The 10,827-nt window shown below is 59.3% G+C and overlaps 1 protein-coding gene across 10 annotated transcripts in view; it reads left to right on the top strand.

Moving 5' to 3' along the window:
* Positions 1–61: 61 nt before the first annotated feature.
* MAD1L1 (mitotic arrest deficient 1 like 1) overlaps positions 62–10,827 on the top strand; it is a 317,188-nt gene continuing 306,422 nt past the window's right edge. For 3 of the 10 annotated variants that reach the window (XM_081819245.1, XM_081819247.1, XM_081819244.1), the window contains exons 1-6: positions 209–368; positions 2,114–2,276; positions 4,583–4,723; positions 6,780–6,959; positions 9,358–9,482; positions 10,301–10,382. In XM_081819245.1, the coding sequence (XP_081675371.1) occupies positions 2,127–2,276; positions 4,583–4,723; positions 6,780–6,959; positions 9,358–9,482; positions 10,301–10,382 (678 nt within the window). In that variant the 5' untranslated portion in view covers positions 209–368; positions 2,114–2,126. Of the gene's footprint in view, positions 163–207; positions 369–978; positions 2,015–2,113; positions 2,277–4,582; positions 4,724–6,779; positions 6,960–9,357; positions 9,483–10,300; positions 10,383–10,827 lie in introns of those variants that run through there. The other 7 variants (XM_081819241.1, XM_081819242.1, XM_081819243.1 and 4 more) reach the window with 7 other exon arrangements.

Here is a 10,827-nt window from a genome sequence, read left to right as displayed (position 1 = left end):
GTAGCAAAATTTGGGAGTTGTCAAGAGCCGGAAAGTTTGGCCCGAAGAGGCCACCGTTGGGCGGTGCTATTCTACACAATACGGTGAGAGGCCACCGCCCCAGTGGATGTCCGTCCCGCTGGGGGAGGCGGGCACCCCGACTGGCCCGCGGGCCGGCCTTTGGTGAGAGTCCTCCCGGCGAGGTCTCCGGGGGGCGGGCGGCTCCGGGGCGCACGCGGAGCTCCCAGGACTCGCCGGTGCGCAGACCCGGGTGTTTACGGTCGGCTCTGCCCAGATATCGCGAGAGCGCGGCGGCAGGTCTCGCGATACGCGGGCGCGGGCGTAGGGGAGGGAGATCTGAGAGGCGGAGGGGATCGGCCGCGGCTCAGGTGAGCTGCCGGGCGCCGGGGTACCCGGTGGGCGGCGGTGGGTGGCGGGCCGGGGCCGGGGGACGGGCTGGGCGCGGGCGCTGCCCTCTCCCCCTGCCCGTTGGCCTCCTCCTCGCCGCCCTCGGTCCCTCGGAGCGGGGCCGGGGTCGGAGCCGGCTTCACTGGTGGCGGGGAGCCGGGCCGGGGTCCGAGCGGGGCCGGGGTCGGAGCCGGCTTCACTGGTGGCGGGGAGCCGGGCCGGGGTCCGAGCGGGGCCGGGGTCCGAGCCGGCTACACTGGTGGCGGCGAGCGGTCGGGGGTCGGAGCGGGGCCGACCCCCACCCAGCGCCTGGGGTCTGGCGGAGCCGCCCGTGTGCCCAGAGTTTGCAGAAGTGCCCGTGCGGTGCCTGGGCCCAGAAGGGCAGCTCACAGGCAGCATGCTCTGCACACGCAGCCCAGGGGTTGTGATTTCCCGGGGTTTCGGTTTCCGTGGTTGGGTTGCTGAAGATCGGAGTCCGTTGGATAAAGAGGGTGGAGTTTGAGCTGCTGCCTAATCGCATGCCTTGTGCAGCGGCTTAGTTCCAGGCAGTTGAAAACGTGTGTGTGCTCTTCATTCCAGTGGATTACACACGTCAGTTCCTACAGGGGATGGCCTCTCCCGAACAGGACATAGTGGCTAAGTTTCGCATTAGGGGATGGAGAGTATGGCCCCGCTCTAATCTTGGCAGCCGGAGGGGTTTGCCTTTTGGAGCTGACCTCTGCCATCTCCTGCCGCTCGGGCCTGTATCTGCCAGGCTCTCAGCACTCGGTGCTGGTCCTGTTCTGTCTTGCAATCCGTTTTCCATCCACAGTGTGTTTGAGAGGAGCTGAGCATAGTCGCATTGTCCGGGGTGCTAATGTGGCCCACAGAGGAGAAGGGCTCTGTTCTCCTCCAACAGGGATTCTGAGTGAGAGGCCTCACTTTCTTCCCCTGGGGTGTTGGCAGGGAGGTGTTTCCAATCCAATACTTAGGGCCAGCCTTTTACCTATGCATCTGTGGGAATTCACTCCTTTGCTCATTAACTGTACCTGGGATGTTCCCCACTCACGGGCTGGCGGGCGGGCGTCAGGCCACGGTCAGTACGGGTTTGGGGATGTGGGTTCTTTTTTTTTTTTTTTAATATTTTAATTTATTAGAGGGCAAGAGAGAGAGCGCAAGGTGGGGCGGGACAAGCAGACTGTCCCATGAGCAGGGAGCCTGAAGTGGGTTCTGGGATCATGAACTGAGCCGAAGGCAGATGCTTAACCTACACCCAGGGGGTCCCCCCGGGGATGCCGGTTCTTTGCTGTTGCTTGTGCTCTGCCATGCACTGGCTTGTGCGGCACACTGGACTTTAGAGCCACACAGACCTGGGTTCCAGTCCGTTCTGTAACTTTCTGAAACCCCACTTTCGTGATGTGTGAAATATGTGCAGAAAGACCTAGTTGGCCTGCTGTGAAACCTGAGATGTCCTGTGTGAAGTTACAGGCAGAGTGACGAGCTGCGGTCCTGGCTACACCTCTGCCATCTGGAAACGTATTGCTGGACTCATCCTCACAGCACCTGTGTGCGGTGGCTCTCATGAGCCCCAGTTTACAGATGAGTTTGGGTTGCCAGCTCACCGCGACCTGTGGTTACGAACACTGGGGTATCGTAAGGACTCCGAGAGGCACTGGGAGCGTGGGGTCGCTGGTAGAGCTGATGGGGCCTGTAAAGGCTCACGGTGACCCTCCCTGTCTTCCTCCAGAAGCACAGTGGCCATGGATGACCTGGGGGAAAACACCACCGTGCTGTCCACCCTGAGGTCTTTGAACAACTTCATTTCTCAGCGGGTGGAGGCAGGGTCTGGACTGGACGCTTCCGCCTCTGCCCCAAGCTCTCTGCAGATGCAGTACCAGCAGAGCATGCAGGTGAGTGCCCTGTGGCGCGAAGGGGTCTCTGGGTAGAAGACACCTGCCCTTAGGTGGGGCCTGTTCAGGTGCCAGGTAGGTCAGGTGAGTGCCCTGTGTGTGGAGGGGTAGAGAGAAAGTAGAGAGAAAGATTGAGTATGTCCTGGTCTCAGACTATGGGGGGCTGTTTGCGGATCTTGGCTTCAGTCTGCCACGATGTGGCTTCTGCAGTTTTGCTATAGGAATTCTTATTTCACTTGATTTCACGTTCTTAGCAATGCTTACTGTAGACCATGAAAGAGGGGTCAGGTCTCCTGGACGACTTGAGGTTCCACAAACTTGAGGGATCAGTTTAAGAAGTTGGCAATTTGGTCTAAAAAAGTGTTGTAACCTTGTTGATGCAAATGTTTGGGAACTTTTGGCCAGTCTGTCAGAACTATAGAATCTAGAATTTCCCGGTTCTCACTAAGCTGGTGCTGTGGAGGGCCTCCTCCGTGTGGGGGATCCCGTGGGCAGAGTGAGCTGGTCAGAGTCTTATAGCTGCAAGACCTGTCAGGGCCCTGACTGGGCCCTGTGCTGTCCCAGCACTTCCGGCAGTGGTTTGGTGCCCTGCCAAGCTGCCCCAAACGGCAGGTGGGGGAACTGGGATCCCACAGGTCTGGAGAGTCTGGCAGTCCCCGCCCCCTTGCCCTTTTTTTTAATGGTCGTGTTTCTGTGGGAAAGTGTTTACAGGGGCTCTGCTCCATGTCAGTGTTGGTTTAAATAGAAGCATGTTTCAGTTACTTTCCCTCAAATGCAGTCTGTGGGCCAGGAAGATGTGGCCACGGACCGCCTTTCTGGGGCTCCTGGCCGCTGTGCAGTAGGGCCCACGGGAGCTGGGGGTCGTCCTTTGGAGCGGCTGGGCCCTCGCTGCCCGCCGAGACTGGGAAGGCCAGTGAGTTTGATGGAGGGTGGACTTCGGAACCCCCACACTTCAGCTGGTGCGAACTGAAATGAGAGAAAATGCCAGAGGATAAAGAAAGCGTGGACTCGGGCCCTCAAAGAGTGTGTGAGGGGGTGGGTAGAGAAGATGCCTTTCCTCTGGCCTGGGATTTCTCAGCCTTGGTACTGCTGGCATTTGGGGCTGGAGAATTCTTTGTTTTGCAGGACTTGCTTCTGCCTTATGGGATGTTAAGGGACATCCCTGGCCTCTGCCCACTGGATGCTGGTAGCAAACACATGCTCCCACCCCCTCTTTTGACAGTCAGCAGTGTTTCCAGATGTTGCCAGGTGGCCCTGGTGGAACTGAGAACCCCTCGCTCTAGCCCGTGCTTCTCAAACTTCGGTGTGCGTATGAATCCCTGAGGCTATGTGTAAAGGAGGTTTCTGATGTGGCCTCTCTGGGGTGCAGCCTGAGGTTCTGCATTTCTTTTTACTGCCCGGGGGCTGCTGTGTTACCAGCCATTCCTAGAACGCTCAGGCTCTAGTCCACGCGAGGACGAGCCCTAACACAGTGAGTGGTTCTGCGGAACTGTTTGGTGTGTCTTCTGAGGCCCTTCAAGGCTAGACCTCACCTTTATGTACCTACCCTCTGTGGTAGGCCGACTTCTCGGATGGCCCTTAAGTCCCTGGCCCCTGGTGGACCACACTTTCTCCCACTTAAACACTAATGTGGTTTTGTGGCAGCAGGATTTTGCCAACATAATTAAGAAATCGGTGGACCTGAAGATGGTGGGCCTGACTTACTCAGAGTGGGAGAGGGATTCTGCATATGGGGGGTTCTGCCTTGCTGGTTTTGGAGGTGGAGAGGGCCACATGGCAAGGGATGTGGGTGGCTTCTAGGAGCTGGCAGCAGCCTGGGGCTGACAGCAAGGAAGCGGGACCTTAGTCCTCCAGCCATGTGAGTGTGAAAGAGGATCCCGAGGTCCAGATGAGTTTAGAACCTGGCCACCAGTGTTGATTTTAGCCTGTGAGACCCTGATCAGACAACCTGGCCATGTGTGCCCGGCCTTCTGTGCATAGAACCTGACTGATAACATGGGGTTTTAGCTGCTGAGTGTGTGGTAATTTTCTACACGGCAATAGGAAACCAACATGCCTTCTTTTCTAGAACAAGCCTACACATTGTCATCTTAAAGTATACCTTTCTCTTTCTGTTATTATTTCCTCTTTGTTTACTGCCTCTCCCCACCCATTTTCCAACAAAGGGCCCAGCATCCATCCTTCTTCCCCAGGGCTGAGTATGGGCCTTGTTGGAGGCAGGTGCTTGGTGTGAGTGTCGGACAAGCCGCTCACCTATTTGGTACAGCTGCTGAGGGTTCTCTTCCCCTTGGGTGTGACCTGGTCAGCTGGAGGAACGAGCGGAGCGGATCCGTTCCAAGTCCCAGGTCGTCCAGGTGGAGCGGGAGAAGATGCAGATGGAGCTGAGCCACAAGAGAGCCCGAGTGGAGCTGGAGCGGGCGGCCAGCACCAGTGCCAGGCGCTATGAGGTGGGTGCGAGCAGGAGCACGGTGCCCGCCAGGCCCTGAGGCAGGCAAGCCTCCGGCAGGGAGCCTGGGGGCTCTGCCTCTGGGTTGCTGGGGATGGCCTGGTTCGGCCATAGCCAGCAGCTATGCTTGATGTCCTTGAGGGGGGCAGTGCACGGGGGGACGGCTGTCTGCGCGCATGCCTCTCTGCTGGGCTGCCTGTTCTCCCTGCCACCCCCACCCCAGCCCCCACTCCCCCCTGCCCCGAAGACTTGGGGTGTAAATCCAGCAGAAATACGAGGTACCACAGGATGACAGGCTTAGAAAGTCACCGGGTTGTGTAAAGGTCTCAGGCCCAGGCCGGACCAATCTTGCTCACGTGATTATAGGGCCTCAGAGCAAGGATCTCCAGTCTTGGGGGTACCTCCTGTTGTCCCTGGCTTACTCAGGGCAGACTGGGCAAATGCAACCCCCCATTATCTAGGGAAGGTACTAGGCTTTTACTGAGGGCATAGATCCCTTTTTTTGCTTCGATCAACAGCACTTTGCCAGAGGTTTTCAATGAGTGCTCATGATTTGTGGAAATGCTGCCAAGACTTAGGCAAAGCATTGGACCGGCATGTCTCTGACCTGCCTGCGCTTTCCCCAAGGGTGGATGTCTGACCCCATTCTTGCCTTATGTGGCACATTTGCACGTTTTCCTAGTCCTGTAAAAATAGCAGATGTCTTCCAGGGTGTGATGCTGGTGGATGTATTCGACCCTGGTATGCAGGCTTCTGGCTGTGGTGTGCCATGTGGGCCTAGTAGCCCAGGAACATGGCCTACGAGTGGGTCCCACGGCCTTGGCATTGCTCTGGTATTGCTGCCAGGGCTTCCTCCTGAGGGGGGGCTTTAGCTGGTGTTCTGGGTCGTCCTAGGAGGGACAGTCCTGGAGGAACTAGTGGGAAGGGACAGGGAGAGGCCGTGGGAATCTTGCTGCTCTTAAAAGTGTGTTATTAGGGCCAAAGGTGGCACCAGGGGCCATCAGGTAGTAGGAAGTGGAGTGTTCGTGCTACTACCCTGACTCTCGGGCAGATGGCAGGGGGTCTGGAGCCATTGGAATTTTCCTGAGCCATTAGTCCATCAAGGGCAAGACCTGTCCTGGCTGCCTTGGGTCTCCAGGGTGCAGTGCAGGCCTGCATAGAATGCATTGGAACGAGTTGGGGGGATTGTCTCACGGTTGGTGGAAGTCTTTTCTTGGGGAAATCGAAGCGTGCAGGGCTGAGCCAATCCCAGGTCCTCGCTGGGCTTGGCCTCCCTGTGAGAGGCCTTTCCCTTCCCACCCACAGACATAGTTGAATGTGATCTGGAACCATCTGAGCCGGTGGCTTTCAAATTGTCCCTTTGCGCCTTGGACATCTGTCATGGTTTCTCAGGGACTTCCAGTTTGGCCACGGGTGGAGATCTCAGAACCTCTCAGATGGTGAAACTTTGGTTGGTGTCTGAGGTCTGGGGACCTGCAGGGACTGCCTCTGTGAACTTGGGATGGGCAGCCTGAGTAGAGATGCTATGTGCCGCTCTGGGGTGGGGCTGCCAGGGGCCCTGCATTGTGGAAGGGTCCCCCGACTCTTTGAGGCCAGACTTGCAGCCCCCTCGAGCGGGCCGTGTCCCTCTGTGTTCATCAGGTCCTCCATGGTGCTGGGCTGGAGAGGCCTGGTCTGAGCGCTTGCCTCGGGTGTGCTGCTGGGCCTTCTGCAGCACCGCCTCCCGGGGAGAGGCCAGAGGTCAGCAGCATCAGGTGCCCACTTGGTGGTCCCTTTGCTTCTGGGGCTGAGGGTGAGCTCCTAAGTGGCTGACTGCCATCTCCGGAGACCACCGGCTCCATCAGAGTGAGGAGTCTCAGTCCTGGGGCTGCCTTCCCAGCATAAGACGCACGGTGGTTCTGCAGGTCTGTGGGAGAGGACGTGCCTGGAGGGGCCTGGCCTCTGGTGGTGTGAGCGGGGCCTGATGCGTGGCTGGCACCGGTGTAGGAGGGGTCCCCGTCCTGAGGGAGGGGTGGGGTGGGCCTCCCGGCTCCCACTTACTCTCCCCACTCTGGCAGCGCGAGGTGGATCGCAACCAGGAGCTCCTGACGCGCATTCGGCAGCTGCAGGAGCGGGAGGCTGAGGCGGAGGAGAAGATGAAGGAGCAGCTGGAGCGCCATAGGCTGTGTAAGCAGAGCCTGGACGCCGCCGGCCAGAAGCTGCGGGAGAAGGAGGACGGCCTGGCCGCGGCCGGCGAGGTGAGGGTTGTCCCAGGGGTGTCGTTTCTCGGGGGAGAGGCGTGGGTGCCCCAGGGTGCTCCTACCTCGGCGCTGGGCGGTTTCCTCCACCTCCTTGCCGTGTGTGTGCAGTGTTTGCATTGTTGTAATCCTGGTAAAAATACTCCTTTTCCACTCTGTGGCCTCAGTTCATAAATCAAACACTTAGTCTTTGTAATTGTGAGTTTTAGTGGTTGAATAGTGTGCATTTCGTCGTATTGAAACTCTGCTCACGTGCATGCATCCTGGTAGATGTACGTACATGCACACACATGCGGCAGGTTGCACGTGGCTTTTGACTTCTGTTACTGATGTTGACGTAGTCCTGGGAATGGGGTTTCAGGTCTCTGGGGACAGCGTCTGGCTTTTGCTATACCAGTGCCATGTTGTCCTGGCGCCGTTGTTGAGGGCTCTGGGTTCCCTGTGGCCTTACCTGTCACGGATGGTGGTATCTTCTGGAAGTACTTGTGGGTTTTTTTTCCCCCTTCCCAAAGGTGTAGTGTTGCCCCTGGATTTGCATTTCTTTGGTTATTAGCAGGTCTGTTAGTATTTGAGAACGTCTTTGGAGGCAGCGCATACGTGAACTGTAGTTCTTACCGTCTCTACCAGTTGAAAGTTGTATAAATCTTAGAAACAGAGCCCAGACATTGATGCTGGTGGAGACTGGACTCTCCTGACCTTCCCCGTCCCTTTGCTGCGGCACTGCGGATCACAGGTGCAGTGAGGAAAAGGATGAAGCACTGCCCGGGGAGGGAGCAGGGCACGAGATCATTGGTATTCTGTCTCTGCGTGCTTTTCTTGACCTGATAGATCTCGGGAAGCAGGCTGCAGGTTATTTTTGCCTTGGCAACGCTGGAGAGCATGTTAAGGTTGTTCCTACATCTGTCTTCTGATGTGGATGTTGGCAGGAGAGGAGCTGGAATCGGCCTCAAGACAAGTCCCCTTGCTGCCCTTGGCTTGCCTAGGCTGCGTTCTGGAGGCTGGTGTGGGGCCCATGGGGGGGGCGGGGCCTGCGCTCTGTTCAGTGAAGAGCGAGGTCGGGGGAGACCCTTGCCACACAGGTTGCAAAGAGGATGAGAGAGGGGCCAGGGTGGGAAGGTGGCGGCCAGTCAGGATGGAGGACCCTGAATTTTGTTTGTTATTTGTACCTCCTTGGAGAAGCCTTCCCTGGTGACTCCATCATCACTGCCCCTGCATGCGCTCTCCCCACCGTGCCTGGGTCGTATGCTCGTCCCCGGGAAGTCCTCCTGCTGACTGCCGGGCTTCCCCGCAGCCGGGTCCTGTGTGCGTTAATTAGATTCAGGAAGACTTCTCAAAGGTTGTTTTCCTAGTTAAATGTATTTTAGGCTCCATTCTTCTGTGATGCGCGGGTTGATAGGCACCCTTGTAACAGAGCAGGTGGATGGAGTAAGGGATGTGGACGGCCTGTGTGAGCCTCCCCTGGGGGACGTGGGTCCTGGGTTGGTGTGGGTCCCCGGGCCATGTGAGAGTGTGTCAGGCCTCCTTGTTGGCAGGGGTTGCCCTGGGACTGCTGGTGTCCCTCACTGCGGGGCATTTGCTGGACCGGGTCCCAGTCTTCTGGTCCAGGAGGTTAATTTACAGGGATGCTTCTGAGTGGGCTTCCCTGGTGGCCTGATTGGTGAGCTGGCTTCTCCTGGGAAAGCCATAGAGGGAGAGCGGTCACCAGATGGTCACTGGGAGGTCACCTGGTGAGGGTGCAGTCTGATGGAAGGGCAGCAGGTCTGCCCCTGAAAGTCCAGAGGCTTGGCCCTGGGCCAGCCTCCCCAGCCCCGGCTTTCTGGCTGAGGGCATGCCTGCGCTTTCCCCAGGGGTGGGTGTTTGGCCCCATTCTTGCCTTCTGGCCAAGGCATTCCCGTGGCTCCTCCGTCCTGGGGGGGCTCCCGTAGCATCATTCTGAAGATGGCCTCAGTCCCCCATTTCTGATTTCTTGGCAGGACGTGGCTGTGGTTCCCAGGGAGTGTTTAGCTGGGATGGGGGCATGGTGGGGGTTCATTCGGGGCAGGTGCGGTGCGGGGAGCCACGCAAGCACACTGGGCACAAGCGAGGGTCCCAAGTGACAGATATCATGGGGGGGGCCTCTCGGCAGGCAGCCCATCCCCATGACCCAGTCTTTTCCCATTTGCTTGAGGGAAGCGCGAGGCCGGCCGCAGGCCAGGATACTCTAGCGTTGGGTTGAGGTGTGGCGTCCCCGCCCAGGTCGTGGGTCGGAAAGGAGAAGAGGGCTCGGTCCCTGCCCACAGGAGGGGGGTGGCAGGTGCAGGCTCTTTTGGGGCCATTTGTCCCGTGGGCTTGTGGGTCAGGAGCTCACCTCTGTGTGTGCGTCACAGCCCGTAAGCAGCAGCCGTGTCCCCCCCTTCAGACCATCAGCGCACTGAAGGCGAGGGTCTCCGAGTTGCAGTGGAGCGTGATGAACCAGGAGATGCAGGTGAAGAGCCTGGAGTCTGAGAGGCAGGAGCTCAAGGAGCAGCTGGCCTTGCAGCACAAGTGAGTGGCTGCGCTGGGGTGGGGCCCTGCCCCTTTGCCGGGTGAGCCTGCCCGCGGGTCGCCCTGGGTCCGGTCAGGCTGAAGCCTGCTGGGGCATGTGCCGGGCTGCGCGTCCGGTGGTTCCTGGTGTGGGAGACCGTGAACAGGAAGGCCTTGGCTCGTCATCCTGTGCCCTCTGTGGTCTGTGCACCCAGTGTTCACGCGTGCCGTCTGTGCCGAGCCCCGAGGACCTACAGGTGCCCTTAGGGTCTGTCCTCCCCGTCCATAGGCTGTTGGCGGCAGACACAGGGACCACTGAAGTGAGGGTGAGGAGTGTTTTAAATGTTCTGAGAACAACAGCAGGGAGCAGTCATTTCTTCCCTCCCCGGGGGCTGGGCCCCCTGCTCACAGAGAGCTTCTCCAGAAGTGAGGCTTTAAGGGCTGTGTGGGGCGCCCCTGGGGCGGGTGGGGTGTGGGCTGGAGGGGCCGTACAGGCGGAAGCCGCCTTCTGAGCAGGCATGGAAGTCTGAAAGGTCAGAGGGCGGAATTCTGTCCCTGGGATCTCGGCCTTTACCTTCGCAGGTGTTGTCCTAGGAGAGCTCTGGACGCTCCTGGGTAGGATTGGGGGCGTGGGGGGTCACGGGAGGGGCCTCGGCTGCGGCCGTTCCAGGGGTGCGCAGCGGAGGCAAGGGAAGAGAGCTGGGGGTGTGACCCGAGGAGACCGAGGCCCCAGTGCCCTGGGGTTTGGGGGGTGCACACTGGAGAGCCTCTAGGGTGAGGGTAACTGCTGGCTTTACTACCCACCTCTGTCTGCACGCGATGTGCTTTTCTCTCGATAGGAAATGTCAGGAGGCTAATCAGAAGGTTCAGGAGCTCCAGGCCAGCCAGGAAGCGAGGGCCGACCAGGAGCAGAGGATCAGGGTGCGTTACTCCGTCCCATGCGCAGGCTGTGTCTGGCGGACGTCCCGGTGGTGGTCTCAGCCATCCAGCCGCTTTAGCCGGGGCACGCTTTGGGTGTCCGGGGACCGTGAGCTGCCCGTGCCCACGTACTGTGGACACTGTCGCTTGTCTCTGTGTGTGCCGTGCTCGGGGCTGGGGCTGCTGCCCCCCACCTCCCCCCAGCGTTGCTTCCCTGTCAGGCCTCGACCTCCTGGCCCCCCCGCCTCTGCTCTCCCACGTGCCGTTCTCTGGCCGTGGTGCCCGCCCGGCTCTGGCACCTCCCCGCTGCGCAGCCCGCTGGCCCGCCTCCCGCAGCGGGCTCGCCTGCACGGCGCAGTGTCTGCCCTTCTCCCAGACTTACCTGTGTCCTGTGTTGCCCTGGCCCCGCTGCTTGGCCTGCACGGGGCGCAGAGCTGCGCCTCTTAAT

This window comes from Leptonychotes weddellii, chromosome 5 (assembly GCF_054177405.1).
Source record: "Leptonychotes weddellii isolate Sample4059 chromosome 5, ASM5417740v2, whole genome shotgun sequence".
Lineage (NCBI taxonomy): Eukaryota > Metazoa > Chordata > Mammalia > Carnivora > Phocidae > Leptonychotes > Leptonychotes weddellii.
The sequence above is the reverse complement of the archived record's forward strand: the minus strand, read 5'-3'. Positions and strand labels throughout refer to the sequence as shown.